The sequence below is a fragment of the Muntiacus reevesi genome, chromosome 10, assembly GCF_963930625.1.
Source record: "Muntiacus reevesi chromosome 10, mMunRee1.1, whole genome shotgun sequence".
Classification (NCBI taxonomy): domain Eukaryota; kingdom Metazoa; phylum Chordata; class Mammalia; order Artiodactyla; family Cervidae; genus Muntiacus; species Muntiacus reevesi.
The window spans coordinates 28126883-28148205 of record NC_089258.1 but is presented as its reverse complement, the minus strand read 5'-3'; the positions used below and the strand labels follow the sequence as shown (position 1 = coordinate 28148205).

General features: G+C 37.4%; 1 protein-coding gene across 2 annotated transcripts in view; it reads right to left on the bottom strand.

Annotated features, from left to right (window-relative positions):
- Nucleotides 1-21323, bottom strand: part of RAD23B (RAD23 homolog B, nucleotide excision repair protein) — a 43405-nt gene that overhangs the window by 8578 nt on the left and 13504 nt on the right. Inside the window, exons 1-7 of one of the 2 annotated variants that reach the window (XM_065946548.1) lie at nt 18563-18614; nt 17839-17920; nt 14676-14755; nt 12137-12405; nt 8527-8582; nt 4360-4487; nt 1406-1538 (exon numbers count right to left, since the gene is read on the bottom strand). In XM_065946548.1, the coding sequence (XP_065802620.1) occupies nt 1406-1538; nt 4360-4487; nt 8527-8582; nt 12137-12405; nt 14676-14687 (598 nt within the window). In that variant the 5' untranslated portion in view covers nt 14688-14755; nt 17839-17920; nt 18563-18614. Of the gene's footprint in view, nt 1-1405; nt 1539-4359; nt 4488-8526; nt 8583-12136; nt 12406-14675; nt 14756-17838; nt 17921-18562; nt 18615-21323 lie in introns of those variants that run through there. The other variant, XM_065946547.1, reaches the window with a different exon arrangement.

Below are 21323 nucleotides of genomic sequence, written 5' to 3'. Positions count from 1 at the left end.
ACTAGCTCAGGTAGAGAGTGGGTTTGCCAGGTGATACTAGTGGTAAAGAACCTGCCTGCCAATGCAAGAGACATAAGAGATGCAGGTTCAACCCTGGGTTGGGAAGATCCCCTGGAGGAAGGCATAGCAACTCACTCTAGTATTCCTGCCCGGAGCGTCCCATGGACAGAGGAGCCTGGCGCGCTACGGTCCATGGTGTTGCAAAGACATGCCTGAAGCGCCTCAGCCCAGCACAGCACACAATGCAGAGAGAACAGAATACTGAAAGAATGACGTTTTCCTACAAGTGCCTTGGGCACTCAACTTATCAAATAATACTGGGAACCTGTGCCGGGCATATACCCTATAAAAAGTATTAAAAGTTGTTTCTGATGCTCGAAAGTTCCTAAGAAATATACATACCAAAGCTAAGAAACACAAAAAAAACCCTACCATTTTTAATTGTATACAAAAGAATTATGCTTTTGAGGTTATGAAGATTAGTGGGAATTTGTACCTTGTCATCTCTTGAATTATTCAAGACAATCATTCAAATTAAAATGGCCACAGAGCATGGTTATTTACTCTTTTTTGTGTAACACTAGTTTTACAGAAGAAAACAAGACTCAGAAATTAAGTTATCCAATAAGTGCCACTGAACGGGACAGCACCCCAACCCTGAACCAAAGCTCTGCTTCCTCCATTTCCATGCTGAATCTCAGGAAATGAAAGCTTATCCTCTGGGAGACTGTACAGAAAGTGCCTAGGGATTTTTATCAACCAGAGCTGACTGCCATAAATAGAGCTAGGAAATATATAAAAGAATGATCTCTTCAAAATTAACAGTTTGAATTCTTTATCAATTTTACAGAAGAAAGAATGAAAAGAGAACATGCCCAGGCCTATCACAGGCTCTAGACTTTGCTTTCTAGTCAAACCTTTGCCAACGCCAAGTGTGGGTGCTGGTCAGTAAAGATACCTGAATTCAAGTTTTGCTTTCACCTCTAGATACAAGATATTAAATATACTAGGTTTTACTTTCTTGGTTCTATAATAACTATTGAGATCCTACTGGCTTTGGAATTATATTTTATGATATTTATAAGGAGAGAAAGAGACAAGGTGCGCAAACCATTCTGAATGCCTTCAGAATATAACACTAAATACAAGCCAGGAAGCACCTCTTCCTTAGAATGAGCTAAAGAGAATATGTCCTTTACCAAAACTGCAGCGATGAAGTTTAATATAAGAGCATCTTTTATATCCACGTAGTACAGTTTCTTCTGGGCCCTTCTCTAACACTAAAAGAGATGTTAAGAATTATGATGCTCTGAGAATGAACCTCACCTCAAAAGTATTTCAGGTTAAATTATTTTACACTGAAGATTCATAGCCGTTTCTTCCCCATCAAAAGATTCCCCTTTACCTCCAGAACTCGCGGTTGTAGTTGCTGCTGTCGTAGTCGCTGCGGCTGCAGCCACTGAAGACTGAGGGGCCCCAGTACCAGCTGCCGGAGGCGGGTCGGCCACAGCCTGGCTTTCTCTATCTCCAGGAATTCCCTGTGACATAGTTTCCAAGCTTTAGAACAGTTCATCATTCAAAGTTACTCAGCTAAATATTACACAGAATAAGGGACTATTCAATATCCTTGTCTAATTTCTAAAAGCATCAAACAGATGTCTGCTTCAATTCAAAGTAAAGGATAAAGACAAACAAAATCTGCACATATTCAAATTAGAAACGGCCTCAACGTGGTGTGGACGAATCCGTATTGCTGTTATACATAGCAGCACTGACCAACGGAACTCTTCATTACGGACACCTCTGTATTTATGTTGTCCAATAAAAACATCCATTAGCCACAAGCAGCTACTGAGATCTTGAAATGTGGCTAATGGTACTAAGACACTTAAAGAGTAAGTATTAACTTACTTGTACTTAAGAGTACTCAGTAGCTACCTGACTAGACAGTGTAGATCTAAGACATAAACTAGGGAATTTTATTAATTTAAAAAAAATAAATAAATCATGAAATGATGTTTATACAGCAACACATTAATATCTAACACCAAAGTATCAGGCAAGATCCTAAACTTGCATATAATACTGTCTAACATTAAAAAGCTAATTATTTAAATTTTCAAAATATCAACACAAATCTTATTAAGACATATCTGACTTTTTAGTTCAGTGGTTAAGACTCTGCACTTTCACTGCGAAGGGCATGGGTTCAATCCCTGGTCAGGAAACTAAAATCTCACAAGCTGTGTGGTATGGCCCAAAAGAAAGAAAGAAAGAAGTAAATGGGTATAAAAGACTCTAACTTTTGAGTGATAATTTTTCTAAGTTTGTGGCATTTATCTTCTGAAGTTATTACAACTTAAAACTGCACTAAGATTTTTGGAATATCCTATTTTGATAAAAATGATTTATAAGACTTCTCATATATAGCTTATCAGATCTTTATGCAATCTTTATAGGTTTTGGAAGAAGAATAGAGGAGAAAATATTGTATATGAATATGAGATGGTTACAGTAATCACTTCCATTTCCCAGTAAATCAGAAGCCAAAATCGTAAACATATAAAGAATGAAGGACAATAAATAGCAGGATAATAACTGCTGTATTATATGTTCCCTCTAGGTACTGCGAACCACCCACCAATTCAAACTCTTAAATGAGGAGCTATCAAGTGTGGTCAAACTACATACAGATCAAAGGTCCAAAAGCCTCCATCAAATTCTCAAACAAGTTAGTTAAAGTAAAAAGTTAATCACCACTGCTACAGATCTACCTCAAATTCTCACACACAGTATTTAGCTTTTTGTTAGGTCATTACTTCTTTCTATACGCTCACTTTCACTTACATAATCATCAAAAACTAGCAAGAGTTAAAAGCATCAAAACAGATGCCTGCTTCAATTGAAAGTAAAGAATAACTGTTTCATGAACCTCTCATCTATTCATTTGCATTTGATGCTAAATAGCAGCAACTGTGAAAATAGTAATTCATTTTTTAAACCTCAAGGTTTCAAACCTACTGGGTCAAAATATTTGATGACACCATTAAAATTATGCAGAATTCCAAAATCAGGTATAAATTAAAGCCATTCTATAAAAGGAAAGGCAATGCTTTTATGTAATACATGTTTTTTGGGGGAGGGATGAGGGGCAACCACAAACAGATCCACAATAACTATCAATCCAGTATGATTTCTCAATTTCAAACTGATAACTAAATGAACTGTCAGTATTTTACAGACTTTCAAGAGGACAATGGGAAAAAGAATTCAAAAGATAAAATGATATGTTAAGATTTTCTGAACCTCATGCCAATAAACAGGAAATGACTGGAGGAGAAGCAGTTATCTGCTCATGCCGGGGACTCTTCCGAAACTGCTCTCTGAAAAGGAGCTTCTACCAGAAGCACAACTAGAAACAAGGAATGGATTCAACTGTGAACGGTATTCTCCAAGGAGTTAGGATCTGAGATGATGTTTAGTGTAATTCAGACTTTTGATAATATTCTAACAGACCAAAGACAATTATAGACTAAAATCTTAAGACTAAAAGTTAATCCAATATTATTGCAAACTTTGCTTTTGGTCTGTGTCACATCTGTACAACAGACATTCATTGTCATAAATATCAAGGGTTTCAGTCCATGCCCTTAACAATCTATTTCTCAAAAACTTTTACTAGTAGAGGAGTCTACAACCTAAAATTTTCCCTAAATCCTTGTGAAAATCTGGGATCTGAGTTGTCCAGATAAATCAGATTATCTGAACTTTTCAGCAAAATCTCCCAATTTTCAAAAACTACCTAGAACTAATTACAAAAATTTACATAGTAAAAAATTTGACTTGGACTTTCAACTTGAAACTTTCACTCTACACAGTACATCCAGGATCATGTTTGGCAGGCCAAAAAGCTACTCAAATGCTGGATTCAATTAGTTTTAAAACCTGCTCCACCCCCAGCCCTTTAACACACAGCTCTCATCCTTACAGGATGGTGTAACTGGGTTAGACACTACTACTCCAACTGGATAGCCAATTTTAAAATTCATTTAGGTCACATTTTCTGATTCAAAGTCTTATCACCATCTTTTAGAAGACATTATACTTTATTAACAGAAAATGTTAATGCACTAAGAAAAGTACTGGGTTGACCAAAAAGTTTGCTCTGACTTTTGCATAAGATGTAACAGAAAATCCCAAAAGAACTTTTGGAAAACCCAATCAACGTCAAGAAAAGCATTATGCAAGTTAGCATACATCATTATTATCTTATGAACTGCTATTGTTTCTTTAAAATTTCTGTTTCTTTGAGATTTCATTCTTAAACAACTAGAACAAAGAAAGCAAAATGCTTCTCACCATTAAGAGATACTCCACGGCTCTGTCAGGGTTGTTGAAACTGGCTCTCAGGGCTGCAATTACTTGCTCTCGTTCATAGCCCATTGACATGATCTCAGTTACCATATTCTCGTAAGACTGACCTGTCACTAAAAAAAGATGTGTGTGTGTGGATGGAAGAAGGGAAAGGGGAAAAGAGAAAGAAAACTTAATAAACAAACATCCGCCACATAATTTCAGTGTGTATTATGTATACACTGTCAGGCACTACAATGTTAGGAATACATTGATGAGTAACTGAAACACATACACAACTACTACAACATGCATGCGGTAGGTAGAATAGCTCACCTCCTCCCATCCTCAGAAACTATAAATAAGTCAGGTTACAAGGCAAAGGGGAACTGAGGTTGCTAATCAGCTGACTTTAAGATAGGGAAATTATCCTGGATTACCTGGGTGGGTCCAATGTAGGGATAAGGGTCCTTAAAAGCAGGAGGGAAGCAGATGAGAGGGTCAGAGAAATAAGTGGGGGCAAGTTAGAGAAAAAAGCAGGGGCAGAGATGCTATGTGCTTCTCTGAAGACAGAGGAAGGAGCTATGGCCAAGGTATGTGGTCAGTCTCCTAGAAGTTGCAAAGGACACAGAGCAGATTCTCCCCTAGAGGCTCCAGCAAGGAATGCAGCTCTGGTTTCAGCCCAATGATTTAGTCCCTTTATTTTAGTCCAGTGAGCTCCACATCAGACTTCTAGCCTACAGTAAGGTAATATAATAAAAATATCAAGCACAAAGGTAACACAAACATAAAACAGAATTAGGAAGTCAAGGCTGGCATCCTGGAAGAGGACACAGATGAACTGATTTTTGAAATCGAGAAGCAGGGACATTTCAAGCAATCAATTGTACTGTAGTAAGTTGTTTTCCTTGACACCTTTTACTATCAAAGTGGAGGGGGAAAAGGGGTTGGAAGCGAGAAAGTCAGAATGTCTCATACCATATAAAATGGTACAATTATCTCTGTAAATCATTTCCCAGAGATCTCTCCAACCCCAACTCACTCTTCATGGAAATGTCAGACAACACTGATTTAAAGCAAGTTTTCCTAACACCTAGTGATGATGAGCATCTTTTTATACTTCCGTTGAACTTTTGTATATATCTTCTTTGTTGAAATATCTGTTCAAGTCCTTTGCCCATTTAAAATTTTTTTTTTTTTACTTTTTACTATTGAGTTGTATGAGTTCTTTATATATCAAGGATGTTAACCTATCATATACATATATATGGCTGCAAGTATTTTCTTGCCATTCCATAAGCTGTCTTTTTACTTTGTTGATGGCAAACTTTTCAATGAAGTTCTAACAGCTATGAAAGTATAGCTTAAAAAACTAAGTATCACTGAGCAAATTCAATATTTGGTATCTTGTTTAATGACTTTTCCCTTCCTATTCCATTAAGTACTTAAGCTATTTCAATTTTTTAATTACCCACTGATACAATTCTAGCACAAAGCATTCAAGTGTCAATATACTTTCAGTAATCTAGTTCTCAGATACAGAAAACAGTATCAATAATAAAATTAAGTGCTGTGGAGTATCAGAACTATACTATTTTAACATAGTATTTCTCACTCAATTCTCACAAGAACTCTGTAAGAAAAGTTTACTTTCCCCTCCTTTTAAACATAATGAGGCTAAGGCTTATTAGAAAGAGTAACAGTTTGATCAGCGGCTATTAAGGCATGGTGCAGACACAAACACAAGCTGTCTAGACCCTAGAGCTCCCACACCTAATCCGTAATGCCATGCCTTCTAATTAGTCAAGTTATAAAAACTCAAACAGAAGTGTCTACATGCACGCTGGGTACATTTTAGATCCTAAAGGTAAGAGATAAATGACTCCTAGGAAAATTAGGGATAATGGACAACATCAGACAGAGCTAATGAGACTGAAGAAATAGTGATGAAGAAAATGTGATTACGAATGAATTCTGAACTTATCATCTAGGATAGGAGGTGTTGTGAAAGGAACAATGACCTCATTAGACCTGGCTTTTTAGAAACTCCATTGTGGCAAGAAATAGACCAGTTGAGAGAATAATACTAGAATACTAGAGCATCAGGAAGGTAGGGACGTGTGAGCTGAGGCAATTAAGTGGTAGGAGAAACAAAGATTTCAAAGACTTTAGGAAGGAGGTCAACAGGACTCCTAGTCTCACTGGCCAAGAGAGAAAGAGGTCAAGGTTGATGCTAATACGTTGGCAGAGCGTGGATGACGATGGAAGCAAGAAAGGAACAAGAGAGAAGAATCAGAGGAATAAAAAATTTGTCAATTTTGAATCTAAGGAGTTTATGGAAGTTAAAGTTTTTCCAGCTGGCAGCTTAAAGAATGAGACTCGGAAGTCAAGAGGGATATACGTACTGGAGTTTTAATTTTGAGAATCCTTAAAAGTACAGTTGACCCTTGAACAATGTAGGCTTGAACTGTGTAGGTCCACAAATAATCGGATAACTGTATTTCTAGCATACTTTTATATGACCCATGGCTGGCTAAATCTGCAGATGCATAACTATGGATAGAGGCCTGTCCATAAAGTTATAGATGCATTTTTGACTACACAGAATTGATGGCCCTAACCCCTGTGTTATTCACGGGTCAACTGTGTGTGGGTGGTATTTACAATTCCCATGGTCTGAACTTTGAACTATGACCTAGAGCAGAATCCTAGAAAAAACCCCACACATTTAAGAGCCAGGTAAGACAGAAAGAGTTAACCAGGAAACCTGAGGAAGGAACAGTCAGAGATACAGTTCAGAAAAGAGAGGTGTCACAGAAGCCAAAGAGGCAACATTTAAAGAAGTAGGGTATCAACGTAAAGACTGGATGAATTAAAGATTAAAGGGTAAAGGGATCCTGAGACTGTAACGGCAGTTATAAGAGATGCAGATATGAAAAGGGAAGACACCACCACCAGAGACCACAGCAGGAGCAACTAGAGGTGTGCATTCCTGGGCTCCTGCCAGGCAGCGTCAACGCATTCCAACTGACGCATAACAGCAACAACCAGAGCCTCCAACAGCATCGGGGGAAGTGCAGGCCGGTTCCAGCTCTGAGGCTACAGAGCATTTTACACATCCCTGGGTAATCTTGAGCTGTTCCAGAACCTCTGTAACCATTTCCTAAGATTAAGCTTTTACTGTTTGAAATAGTGTGATTTCTGTTTTCCTGCTTGCTGGACACTAACCTCATACTCAGATGGTGGCAGAGTAATCCCAGAAAAGTCCTCACAGGTATGAAGGTGGGTTTGGTACATCCAGGTGATCTTAGGTTGATTAAACAACTATTTTGCACCTATGTGCTATGGGCAACTAGCCAGCTTTTTACATGGCAATCAGGGCATCACAGAGTTCAAGCTCAATTAGGTCAGAGGGCCAACCCCGTATCTTATGCGATACTACTGCTGTTGGAACCTTGCTGCTGCAGCAGCTACACAGGGAATCCAGAAGCCCACACTCTACGGACGCTACCATTCCCACCTGCTCCCAGTCCTCCACCTCCCTCCCACTGCCCGTAGTACAGAAGAGCACCAGAGGGCTGGAGCGGGGTTGCCAGCGAACAGACCAATAATGAGCGCTTACAGCAGGCACTGTACCAGGGACAGTCACAGCGGGAAAATGGGCAAAAAATCCAAAACTCATTTTGACAGATGTAAGTGTGAAGAGAAGATGGAAAGACATTACTCAACAGGTAAAAAGTCAGGATAAAAAGGCATTTTCACTGTAAGTACAATACAAGCAACAAGATGCGGATGGGGACCTACAGGGCTACAAATTGGAATAAAGGCTGGAGGAGAATAAAGACGAAATGTGAGACAGATTTCATAACATCTTACTCTCATTTCAAAGACACTTCATAATAAACCTATACACAGATTAAACTTCATTTTAAAACCCATATTTGGAAAATGGAAAATGTATCTGCTTTAAAGAAAGAAGTATGCTTAACTCTTAACAGCACAATTTAAATGATTCAATATATAGAACATTAACTTACAAAGTCTTCAGTAACACCAATTATCTAAATCATTTAACTACCTGACTATAAACAACCATGAACATGAATACTTTCATGATCTAGAGAAATGAAACCTCTTCCCTCTTACAAAGTAGTTTACTACGTAGACACTTACCAAGTGCACTTGTTGCATCTTCAAAAAGGTTTGACCGAGAAGAATCACCTGATGTACTGCAAAATGTTTTTAGAAAATCATGTATCAGAAAGTATGTAAAATTTACCTTAAAGCTTAGCAACTGTCCAATTTGTACAGACTCTTTGATTTTAATTAAATGTATAAGTCTGGCTATAGTGTTTAAAAAGGCTTCCAGATTAAAATCCAAAGCTTTATCCACAACATTTATGGCTTGGGAAGAATTTTAATACTCATTCTGCTCTGCAAATCCATCATTTAAAGAACTTACAAAAGTTAAATAATCTGTTTAAGTCAAAACAGTCAAAGAAATACCAAAAGTTGTATGTGATAAACAGCACATGTAGAAACTGCATTTGGTTGGAAAGGCCTGGGAAGGCTTTATACAGTAGAATTTCATTTAGCTCTTATAGTTAGGTTCTGAACACAGAAAAATACTGCAAGATAGTATTCAAACAAGGAACACAGCATTAAAAACATGCAGAGGTGGGACAGACCCGAGCTGTAACCAAGTTTTAAACCAGTTTAAAAGGACTAAGTTTCCATGGGACTTCCTCGGTGGCCCAGTGGCTAAGACTCCATGCCCCCAATGCAAGGGGCTGGGTTTGATCCCTGCCAGGGAACTAGATCCCACATGCCCTAGGATGCAACCAAATCATATTAAAAAAAAAAAAGCAACAGAGGCATTTTCTGATCTCCCAAATATATTAAAAAAACAAAAGGACTAAGTTTCTGTTAGGCAACTAAAGAAGATGAGCCTAGAAAACAAAGTAGACACAAATACAATAATGAAAAACCAGGAAGAGAAGGCCAAAGAAAAATGAGGTTCACAAAACTGGTAAAGACAGCAGTTAGCAATTTAAATTACAACATACACAAACACAATATATACATATACCTGTGTCCCAATTTTACAAACGAAACTCAGTAGACTTCAGTTCTGAGAAAACCCTACAGCACAGCAAGACAACGGAAATACCTAACTTTGAATTCACAAATTACTTTGTAAGCTTCAGTCAGTTCTTCCCCAATACAATGAGGTCCAGCAATAGTACCCTTGTATTCCCCGGGTGCTGTGGGCAGGGTTACTGCTGCCAAGTGCCTGGCATCCTAACACTCAACATGATTGGTAAGTGTAAAACAATCATTTGGTATAATTTTCAACGTACCTTCATTAACTAATGTGTAGAAGGCAAAACTTCAAAATGAAGTTTTTGAACTCTAGTTCAACACTATATACACATATACATATATGGGAAAAAACTCTCCTGCCCTGGACCCCTACCCAGAGACAACCACTACTAGTAGTTTCTATATATTCACTTGTGTCTTACTGTTGTGTTTTGGAATAAACGCATGTCAGAAGAACTACGATTGCCTCAGTTTTTCCCAGAGAGGCATGACATTCCATTTAATTGATCAAATCAAACTAGTAAGAATCTGTTTGGTTTCCAATCTTTAAATTCTTTCTGTACTCAAGATTTATTAATCATTTCTTTCATGACTTTTTTGCATTAACATTGTTTTTCCCATGGTCTCCTCTAGTTTATGATTTCACTTCTGCATTAAATCTTTCTCTATTTAAAATTTACTCTTTTTTCTTTGTGCCACACTGTGCAGTATATTCCCCCACCAGTTAATCAAACCCATGCTGCGTGCAGAGCCGTAATAACTAAACCACAAGGGAAGTCCCTAAAACTGATTTTTTATAAGATGATCTCCAGGTGGCTAGACATTTACCCCATCAGCATTTCCCAGAGTGGTCTGAAATTATTCTTATCTCATATTAAGTCCTTGTATGTATATGGGTCTGTTTCTAGACTACTATTTCACCAAGTAGCCCTTCTAATAAGAGCCATTCTAAATTTCTAATCACTACCATGCATAATACGTTTTATTATGTGGCAGAATTAATTAGACCCCTCATTATTCTTTTATAGAACAATTTGTGCTGTTTTTGCATATTTTTTTCTTTTTAAACCTTACAGATAACACTGATATACTGTTTACTGCCACTGCTAAGTCACTTCAGTTGTGTCTGACTCTGTGCGACCCCATCCCTGGGATTCTCCAGGCAAGAACACTGGAGTGGGTTGCCATTTCCTTCTCCAGTGCATAAAAGTGAAAAGTGAAAGTGAAGTCGCTCAGTCGTGTCCGACTCTTCGGGACCCCATGGACTGCAGCCTACCAGGCTCCTCTGTCCATGGGATTTTCCAGGCAAGAGCACTGGAGTGGGGTGCCATTGCCTTCTCCGAGATACTGTTTAACCACCATTCAAATCCTGATTCTGCCTCAGCACTCCTCCCCTTCCCCGCGGAAACCATCTCATCAGTTAGCGTGATGTCCCCCTGCCACTGTCTCTCTGCACATTAGCATGCTCACCTACAGAAAACATCAATGTTGTCACGTGGTTTTTGTTTGGTTTATGGTTACTGACTCTACTGGTCTGCAATCTGCTTTTCACTTGATAACAAAGCCTTGAAACCACATTCATTTAATATACATATATACTGCATACTTTACCTGGCCTACAGTACTGGATATTAGAGCTTCTTAAACTTTAGGAAGCCTAAGAATTCACCAGGGTTACTATTTAGTTGTTCAAGTCGTATCTGACTCTTTGAGACCCCATGGACTGCGGCATGCCAGACTTCCCTGTCTTTCACTATATCCCTAGGGGACTCTACTAGAATTCACTAGTAGAGCTTCTTAAAAACAGACTTCGAGGATCCACGAGTACAGAATCCTGATTTATAGAGGTCTGGGGTGGAGCCGAAGAATTAATTTCAGAGTAACTCCCAGTGATGTTGATGCTGCCTGTTTACTACCACACTATGGAGAATCCCATGGACAGAGGAGCCTGGCAAGCTATAATCCATGGGGTTGCAAAGAGTTGGACATGACTGAGCAACTATCACTCAATATGAATAAGCCCAGTTCTCTAATATGAACAAGTAACAAGTCAAGTCATGCTCTTACTAATGGAATTTAAGTTAGTTCCAATTTGTCCTCAATTACAAGCAATACAGTCCCTGTGCACAAATTTGATTTCTCTACAGTAGATATCAAGAAGTGGAATTTGCACTGTAATATGTAGTCTTTACTGTCATCCACACTTTACAGATGAGGAAAAATCCAAAGACGTTAATTTCTTTTCTAAGGTTGCTGCTGCTGCTAAGTCGCATCCGACCGTGTGCGACCCCATAGATGGCAGCCCACCAGGCTCCCCTGTCCCTGGGATTCTCCAGGCAAGAACACTGCAGTGGGCTGCCATTTCCTTCTCCATTTCTAAGGTTAAGACCAAACAAATATCAGACCCGAACACAATACTATGTAGCAACTGGAAAAACTTACTGATATTCAGGAAAGATGTTGATGACAAATGTGACAACAGTCAAATAATATACAACAAATAATGACCAAGGGACAATGTCAAGTTGTTTATATGTCAAGCTATAATATACTGTCAGGTTATTTTATAATTCTTATTCTTTTGCATCATTTGTATTTCCTAACTTTTCTATACAAAAGTTTTTTTCCTTTCTCCCTAGGAGAAAACAAAAATCCAATTGTCCTAGAGTCCAGTTCTTACCTGTCAGTTGATGTTGGGGTAGTGGCCACTGGCGTTTCTACCGGCCTCTCTGCAGGCTTCTCTTGTTTCGTTGCACTGGCAGGTGCAGGTTCAGAAGATGCTATCGTTGATGCTGGAGTGACAGACGCAGGCGTGGGAGTGGGAGCCAAAGTGGGGGCAGGGGCTGGGGCCTGAGTCACAGCCGGTGCTGTGGAGGAACTGACTGTGGTAGTGGTGGCAGAATTTGATTGCTGAGTTGGAGCTGGTGCTGGTGTTGTCACTGCTTTGGGCTAAACACATTACAAAGCAAAATGCATTATGATAAAATACTACATTATTACCTGACCTCTGGATGTTATAAACAAACATAACAATACTAATACAAATTTGTAGATTTAAAACAATTTTGTAAGGTGACATAATGAGTAATCAACAGCAGCAATCTGAATCACCATTTATGTTACACTTTCAAAGCTGGTAAGTGCATATATATCAACTATCAATCTCAATTAGTTCTAGTCAATGGTTTCAGTCTTAAGATCATTATGAAAAAGAACCAAAAAAGCAAATATTTTAAAACATAAAGAATGTATATATCCAAAATAACTAAATAAATAAACAAAAGAAACACATAATTCACCCCCAAACTTCATAATTAAAGTTTCTTGGTTACAACTTCAAAGTATTTATCATCATTTGAAAGCATTATGAAAATAACTTCCTTGAAATTAAAGTATAAACAGAAGTATGATTAATGAACATGCCAGATAATCTGCTGTATTTTAGAAGAGGGAAGAAAATCCCAATGTTGACCAGAAGCCAACGGATTTAAGTACAAAGAGACTAACACTACTTTTGAGATGTATACATAGTTAAACAGAGGCCCAATAAAGTTATAACTGCATGCTCAGTACTTTCTGAACTAAAATCAGAGCCGTAAGTATTCCCACCAAGCAAAAAGCCAGTTACATATGAGTAAAAATCATACTATATGAGTTTTATCTTTCTCCGAAGGCCTATTAATGCTCACAATCTACTTAGTTCATAACTTCCCTAAGGTAAAAAGGTAACTGATTTGCTGGAAGATGAGATTAAAATTCAACATAGTTGCCCCAAGTATAAATCAACAAACTGTAAATGAGTTGGATTTGTGTCTTACTCTAACTGAGCTAGTATAGAGTGTATTGGGAAAAAGTGTCTCGTGCAAGGTAGGGGGATGGGATGTAGCATTTGCTCCCGCCTTTCCCTGTATTAAGAGTCTGAATTTGGCTCTGTTAATTTTTACTGCCAACGTAATTCCCTGCAAATTATTAATGTTCTATAACTCCAACTAGATAAGAATGTAATTTAAATGCATTCTGCCCATTTACTGTTTCCCTTAAGATCAATATAATACTGTGACTATATATATATATTAGTTATATATATAGTGGGTCATATATGTATTATATAATTATGTTTTATATATTACATTATGTAATAGTTATATATTATATATAGTGATCAATATAATAGTACAATATACCATGTCCTCAAGGTCTCTGTTGCCACAAAGAACTTTTTAAACCTCACTCTAAATAGTACCAAACCTATCTGCTTTTCAAAGGTCCTCTGTTTAACTTTGATATTAATAGTTTTTTCTCTCTTCTTTGTAATAAGGGAATTTCTCACTGCTTCCAAAATGTTTAACTGTAGCAGTCTTCTTCCCCTTCTAAAAGCTGGCCTAAATAAAATAAAAATTTGCTTGGCTCCAAAGTGGCTGTTTTTCAAACACATACTGAGACCCAGCCTGCTGAACTCTTAGTTATGTTCTTAACAGTCAAGGTTACCATAATACTAAAAGAAATAAGACCATAACAAATACACACCCAAATGTCTGTGGCTACCGACATACTATGTATGATAAAATTAAATGAGGGAATATTATTCAGCCCTAAAAAGGACAAATTCTGGCACATGCTACAATATGGACAATTGAAGACATTTTATGAAGGAGAATATTAGTGAGCGTCATAAGTACTGCCACTCCTCTATTTGTCTTAACTCCCTACTGCATATTTATCTATCTTTCTATCTTTCCCTTTTTCTAGCTTCTAAAAATCTATCTTATTGATTAAAAAATATCACTGAAATTTTTAGTCTATATGCCTTTTTGGCCTTGAGGCATTTGTTAGGTCTAGTACATCATTTAGCCAAGTCCTTTTAAAGCATTCTTAATAAAAACTATAAAATAAGAAACAAGAATCACATTCTCTTATTACATAATTTGTGATTTTACTAATCTAACAATACCTAATAATGTTTAACATGACATTTCATATATCAACTCTTTCAACATATTTAAAATTATGCTCAAACTACAAATACATAAAACTATTAACTTTATGGTTGACTCAAAGCAAACTGTTAACATGCTTAATAACTATTAAGTGCATGCCACCATGGATGTATATATACTGTTTTCACTTAAAAATTAATATAAAGGAAGACTTGGAATTTTTTCTTTTTCTAAACTCACATGAATAAAGATATATATATATACAAGGAGACTGAAACTTACTTTTGTCACCATAACTACCACGAAGTTTTTCTCATCAATTTTATATTCTTTTAGAGCAGTATCATCATTGAGGATTTTGCCTAGTACATTAAGAAACAAACATATTATTAAAGGCACCATAAACTGTCTTACACTGAGGTTAAAACAATCATAAACATTAATTTTACCAATTAAAACTTTCCCCAAAGAAAAACATTAACCAATCAGCCAAGATAAACATAAATGGATACAAGATTAGTTAAGAAGGCACAAGCATCTGACTAAAGGACAGCAAACACAAACGTTGTCTGCAGATATCTGAAGCCAAAGCATTTCTTAAAAATTATTTATAACAATAAAAAAAAAAAAAAAAAAGACTTGCTGGGTAAGGAGACATTAACTAGGTCCTGAGAAATGGAAGATCATGAAAACAAATAAAATTCAATTCTGAGATGCTCAAAGATCCACCCTCAACCCGGCCTGGGAATAACCTATAAACCCTCTTAATGGAAGGAGAAAAGATCTTCTTACTCCCACAAATACTGGATACCTGCAACACAGAAATGTTTCACTGCCATAAAAAGTAAGATACTCATAATGACTTGGTACACAGAAATGGCAAGATACAGAACTGAGTAAGCCACATGGACTATGTAAGACTTCGGTCATGCAGAATGACAGATGTAAGGTCAGGATTCCTTCAGGCTTCCTTTTCCTTGAAATTAGTTATCCATTTTTAAAGTTATTGAATCAAAAGCTGCAAGCATTAAGACAAAATGGAACAGTGTCTCTGCCTAGGAATGAAAAACACAAGCCAAGAATAGGAACCAGAAATTCTAGTTTTCTATCTGCCACCAACTACCTATGCCTCTTCAGGCTTCTGAGTCCTCATCACAGGGCTGGTGTTTCCTCTAAACTACCTCAGTTAAGAAAGTACTACAAAATCTTTATCTAAAAACAGACAAGAATCCAGGGATAAGTCAAGATCCACCTTACTGACATCGGCAATCAAAGTGCTCAGTATTTCTTCTAAAGAACACAGAAAACAATTTTCACCACAAAATTCACCTATCAAGTCTATTTTTAACGTACATTTTCCTGGTTATTAGTGAGGCCAGTTAATTTGCAACTTCCTATTCATATCCTTTGTTGTTTTTTAATTGGGTCATCCTTTTCCCTATTGATTTGTCAAGAGCTCTTTATATAATCTGAATATTAATCTTTTTTTCCCTGTCACTTATTGTATTGTCTTTTGATATAAGGTTTTCTATAGTCTTCAGTCAATTTTGGTATTGTATTTGAAAACAGATAAACTTGTCGCTTCCCTGGTGGTTCAGTGGTTAAGAATCCACCTTTCAATGCAAGGGACACTAGTTCAATCCCTCGTCCCAGATGATCCGACATGCCACGGAGCAACTAAGCCAGCAAGCCGCAACTACTGAGCCCAAGTACTGCAACCACTGAAGCCCGTGTGCCTCAAGTCTGTCCTCCACAAGAGAAGCCACTGCAGTGAGAAGCCCACACACCACGAGGGACAGTGGCCCCTACTCCCGGCAACCAGAGAAAGCCCACGCGCCACAACTAAGACCTACCACAGCCAAAAAATAGAACAGTATTTCAACAGATTACAAAGGATGCTCAGCTTGATGAGAAAACTAAAGAAAACACATGCAGAACAGTAAGACTGGACGCCTATCTTGAACCACTCACAATGATTAACTTGAAATGGATCAAAGACTTAAACGTAAGGGCTGTTACCATAAAACTCCTGAAAGAAAATGTAAGGAAGAAAGCCAGCAACTGTGACTTTGCCAACAATTTTTTGGGTATCACGAAGAAAGCGCACACACACACAAAATTTGACAAATGGACTACATCAAAGTCAAAAGCTTCTGCACAGCAAAATAAACAATTAAAATAAAAAGAATTCTACAGAATGGGAGAAAAATTTCAAAAACTATGTATCAGTTATATGGCTAACATACAAAGTACATAAAGAACTCAATAATAAAAAACCCAAACAATCTGTTTAAAAATTGGCAGATTAGATATAAATCAACATTTCTCCAAAGAGGACGTGGAAATGGTCAACAGACAGATGAAAAGATGCTCCACATCACTAAGCATCAGGGAAATGTAAATCAAAACAAGATACTACCTTGCATCTGTTAGAATAGCTTCATCAAGGAGACAAGGGCGCCGGTGATGTTATGGTGGGGAAAAAACCTTTATTCACTGTTGGTGGGAATGCAAACTGGTCCAACCACCATGGAGAATATGGAGGTTTCTTAAGAAATTAAAACTAGACCCACCATATGACCCACTGTGTGTACGAGTTACGTCCTTTTTATTTATTCACCCCTTGGTGGCCATTTTGGATTGTTTCCATATCTTAGCTACTGTGAACAGTGCTGCTACAGACATGGGAGTGTATATGTCTTGTCAAAATCCTGTTTTCACTTCTTTAGGTACATACAGTATTATTCAACCACAAGAAAGACAGTAACTTCCTATCTGCAACAACATGAATGGACCTTGTGAACATTATACTAAGCAAGATAAGTCAAGCACAGTATGATATCACTTACATGTGGAAATGTATGTGGAATTTAAAACTCTGAACTTCAAAAAAAAGGTTATTTTACCTTGGTGGTTACCAAGGGTTTGGGGCATGGGAGAGATAAGAGTGATAGTGTTTAAGAGTACAAACTTGTAATGAGCATTAAATAAACCAGAGAGATCTAATGCACAGTATAATGAATACAGACAATAATATTGTTAACTCTGTAATGTGGTAAGTATCACTAGCACAGCAATCATATTACAATATGTATCAGAGTTAACACTTTGTACACTTTACACTTAAACAATGTCACACAAAGTAATTCAATAAAATTTTTTGATTCAAAAAACAAAGCAAAACAAATATAGCCAGTTACACAATGCTTACAAAAGAAAAAACGAACATCACTGGATGGAGAAATACATAAAGCAAATGTGAAAAATAGAGGACTGAATATTAATAACATTCAAATGACTGTTCATTCTCTGCTTTTATCTCTACAATGTTTCTAACAGAATCCATTTGTATATGCTACAATTCTTAAGATGGTGATTTCTAAAACTAAAAGAATGTCACAGCACACATGAAAATGGCATGTTAATTTCAGCACTGAATTCATACCTGCATAAATTAACTTCTGACCTGCTACAGGAAAGGCATCTTTACCCTTTTCGGATTCAATCTTCTCTTTCAGTGCTCTCACCTATGGGAAAAATTTTAAAATATTTGAAAAAATCTAAACAAAGGAATATCCAGAATCTGAACAAATGATGCAATATAAAAGTTTTATACATACTACTGATTCCAAAAACTTAAAAGATCATGTATTCATAATATTATGTAAAAAAATTCTATTGATAACCCACACTATTAGATATGGTTAAGTATAAACTGTTTTACCATCTATTACACAGGGTTTTTTTCTTAAAAGACTTTCTTAGTTGACTTTACAAATCTATTCAAAATAAATGTTTCAAAAGCAGAAACTATGATTCTCATATAAAGTTTATGGGTTTATTTCCCACAGAGTAGGAAAGTAAAGAAAAGCTCTCTAATCTAAAAGGTTTAAGAAATAAAGTGGTCTTGTCTACAATGATAAAAAGTAAGTTAAATGTGAAAGTCAAAAAGCAAAGCATTTACTTTGAAAGTGGCTAATGTTTCATTATAATCACTTGAGGGAGCTTTAGAAAGACCAATTAAAACATAATTTCTGAGTGTGGGTCTGGACATCAATATTCTGTAAAAGTTTTACAGCTGATTTCAAAGTCTGGCCAAGGTTGAGAGCCACTGTATTACTTAAACGATCTTGAACAAGTTGCTCAGTTTTTCTCAGCATCAGTCTCACCTATAAAGAGGAACTGGAACGGGTGATCTTTATGGTTTTCGATCTCTAAAATATGGTTTTCGATCTCTAAAATTACAGGACAACAGGTTCATTATGAAGTACTCAGAAAACAAATGTAAACTATTTCTGAAGTAGGGTGGCATAGAAGCTACAGAGAGGGAGAGAGATCATAAAACTAAATTTCACTTAATGCCGAAGAATCAAGGGGGAAAATCTCATTCCTTTCGTTTCCCAGAATACTTCTGAAAATTGTACAAGTTGATAGTTCTGAGCTTTATGTGGAAAATTGTCAAGGATAGAAAAGGAAGGGCTCCTCCCCAAATCACACTGTTACTATTAATGTAAGTAGTAGCTGAAATCCAAACCCAGATCTTCTGACTCCAAGCTTTAGAGCAGAGTATTTTGCAAATGTCACATAAATCACCCTTGCTATACTCATCATCTTCCTGAAGTGGGTCAGTAGCGTCACAGCTATTCTGTTATTTCCCAAAGTGGAAATCCATCACAAGAATCTCAACCAGTAAATATATACATTTACGAGAGGGTAAGTAGGACAAACAACAACAAAACACTCTTCCAATCATTTTATTACTAAATAACAGTGCTTCAAAGAAATCAAAACCGTGATTAACGAATATTAAGAAATAACAATGAGAACTTTATGTACATTAATACCTATATGATGTGATTAAAAAAGTAATCACAGACTAACACTAAACATTTATTATTGAAGGAAAATTAACAAACTAAGCAAGTAATTCAAACAGAAATAACAAGAAACATATCAAAAGGAAAATGCACATAAAACAAATTAAGAGAAGTAATAGAAAATGGTTCCTGTAGCAACAGAAAAACGGACAAATGACACAGCAGGCAAGTCACAATTATAGACCCAATAAAAAGAAAAGTTCAACCTCATTAATAACCAGAACCACAAATTTTAATGCAGATTATCATTAATCCAATAATGGTCACACTGGAAAAGACTGTCTTGAATAATTTTTGGTGTTAAGTGTGAACAGAGGGATATACTTTCAGAATGAGGGTATCAAATAATATAATGTTTTGTGGACAATATGCCAAAATGTCTCAGTATTTTGGCAGAGGGGGGGTGTGTGTGTGTAGATTCAACCTGGCAATACCACTTTAGGTCATGCATCAAAGAACACAGGAGAACTAGACTTTGGAACCAGGTTCACTGACCCGTCCAAGCTTCTGGCATTATTCCTTTACCTCAACCCAATGATCTTCACTTCCAATCCATTTAAGTCATCTACTCATAGTCATTAGACATCCCCAAAATGCTCTTTGAAATTATAATAAAAGTGCTAATCTCTTCCCATCAACTCTCTCAGTAACTGTTCACTACACCTGCTCTTGCATTTCATTACGACCTTGGTCCCATGAGCCTCTACTTTCATTCCAGCTCTATTCAGCGTAGTCAATAACGCCACTGCTTCTACGACTTCCTAACACACAGCTGTTTGTCTTCCTACTGCTTCTACCAGGCAAATTTCCACATATGGACCAACACAACTGAATTTGTCAGTACTCAAAATTTACTTCAACCATGCTGTGGTGTCATACTTTTCTACCTCACTTAGCTAACAAATCTCACCTTTAATACCTAACCAGCTACTGAGCCACATTCACAGTCTTCTTAATGTTACTGAAGAAAAGGAAAGACATCCCCAATCCTTCTGTTCCCCTGGTGAGCCCTCTCCCTCCATCCTCCAAGACGTTGTTGTTTCAAATCTGTACTCTCCTCTAAATCTGATTCCCAACACGTGCCCCCTCCCCACAGATGATCACTTTCTACTTCATTCAAGACACAGACAACACCCCAGGAACTCACACTCTCAACTTGCTGCTTCCAAACTGACACATGGTTTTTTTTTGGCATCCAGATTCACCTAATCTCCGTATTCTTCTCTACTAAATGAAAAGTATCCCTCTCTTCAAGTCTAATTCCTGTTGTCCCTCCAGTACCTTGCTAGATTCATTATGTTTCCTATCTCCCCATCCACTTTTATTTTCAACCTCTCTCTCAAGGCCAGTTCATTTCCATTCACACTTAAACAGACCTAATTCTCTATCATCTTAAAAACAACCCCCTCCCCCAATCTGTCTCCTGCTGGTTACACTCTCCTCCCCAAGCAATTTTCAAAAAGGTTAACTACACATTGCTTTTACTTACCCACAAATGCACCCTTACTACGCAAGAGTGCAGTACAATGGGATAAACTCAAGCATGGACTTGGTTCTCACTTTGCCGCTTACCGTCGGCAGCAGTGCCACTCCTACAATGACAGGAAGGTGGCCCTCCCCGGCACCCCTGAATTTAGCAGCATCAGCACCCGACCCGTCTTAATCCTTCTCTATAGTATTACCTGACCTCTCTGTCACAGCTGACAGTACTGACCCATTTCTCCCTTTCACACTGTCCTCCTTTGGATTCCATAACACTAAACTCTTCCAGTGTTCCTCCTACCTCTACCCCCTCCATTCTGAAATCCCCTTCCTTGCCCAGACCTTTAAGTGTTCTCAAGGCTCTGCTTCTGACTGCACTTTCTTTCACACACTCTTCCGGGATAATCCATCTCATCTACTTCTAGTCTTGAGAACCATTCGGACGTCACCTGTATCTAGCCCAGTCCTCCCTTGACCTTCAGTTTTGCATATCCAACTTTACTAGAAACCTTCACCGGATATCCCATAGGCATTTCAACCAGAATGTATTTCTGAAGGATGGTTTCTAGAC